This window comes from Myotis brandtii, unplaced genomic scaffold, assembly GCF_000412655.1.
Source record: "Myotis brandtii unplaced genomic scaffold, ASM41265v1 scaffold130, whole genome shotgun sequence".
NCBI classification, from domain to species: domain Eukaryota; kingdom Metazoa; phylum Chordata; class Mammalia; order Chiroptera; family Vespertilionidae; genus Myotis; species Myotis brandtii.
In genome coordinates this window covers 554,243-555,403 of record NW_005354596.1, presented here as the reverse complement: position 1 = coordinate 555,403, position 1,161 = coordinate 554,243, and the positions used below count along the sequence as shown (strand labels likewise).

General features: G+C 48.6%; 1 protein-coding gene across 1 annotated transcript in view; it reads right to left on the bottom strand.

The window, feature by feature from the left end:
• LOC102257463 (abhydrolase domain-containing protein 16A) overlaps positions 1-1,161 on the bottom strand; it is a 15,135-nt gene that overhangs the window by 6,899 nt on the left and 7,075 nt on the right. The window contains exon 7 of the mRNA XM_014534513.1: positions 11-125. Within this exon, the coding sequence (XP_014389999.1) occupies positions 11-125 (115 nt within the window). The remainder of the gene's footprint in view (positions 1-10; positions 126-1,161) is intronic.

The following is a 1,161-nucleotide window of genomic DNA, read 5'->3' as shown; positions in this document are numbered from 1 at the left end:
GGGGGCTCACCTCTTCCACCAGCCGGGCCTGGCCCTGCAGGAGCACAGGCATGAGGGCCTTCTGGAGCAGGTACACGGAGCCGGGGTACAGCATCCGGCGCCCCAGGGTGTGGGCCACCAGGTAGCTGTGGGAGCATGGAGTTAAGGGGGCCCAGGCCTGTCCCAGACCGAACACAAACAGCTTCACTGGCCTCTTTCGGGACTTAATGAGATATATATACAAGGCTGGTGTTTTTCAAACTTTTTTTACTGCAACCTTTGTAAGATACACATTTTATATTGTAGCCCAGTATATACAATTCTGAAAGTCTTATGAGATAATATATAATACTTTATATACTTAATAAGTAAAAGCAAAGTTATCAAAGATGAATCTGTTCATGTATAAATGCAACTTAATAAAAGTCCCAAAATAAATAATACTTGGGAAAAAAATGACGGTGATTCACTAAATTAATTTCAAGAGTCACTAATAGGTCCAGATGGGTAGTTTGAAAGACACCAAATAGACTGCAACTCCTTCGGGGCAGGGACCTGGCTGTTTTGCTCACTTTTTTAAACAATTATTATTATTTATTGATTTCAGAGGGGACGGAGGAGGGAGACAGAGATAGAAACATCAATGATGAGAGAGAATCATTGATTGGCTGCCTTCTACTGAGGATCGAGACCGCAATCCAGGCATGTGCCCTTGACAGGAATCGAACCAGGGACCCTTCAGTCCGCAGGCCAACAGTCTATCCACTGAGCCAAACCAGCGAGGGCTGTTTTGCTCACTTTGATATGCCTGATATCTGCCCGTAGGAGGTGCCAGAGCCTGGCGCACAGTAGGGCATAATAAACTTTTACTGAACAAATGTGCTAATCTAGACATGCAAGATGTAGTAGGCGCTGCTGCTGACAAGGACAATTAACCACTTCCAGTTCACCCCCGAGTAGGGTTTGTCCCCGAACAACACTGCATGACCCCTTCCAGCATCCCCCTGAGAACCCCAACTTTGCTCGCCCCTCTGACAGTCAGCACTGTCAGCACCAGCCACCACGGCCGCCCTCCCTGGCCTGGAACGTGCCTCTGGCGCCACCACCAGGAGCTCCACTGTTACTCCAGCATCATCAGTGCCCACGGCTACCATTTCCTTGGGCTCTACCTCAGCCTCTCAG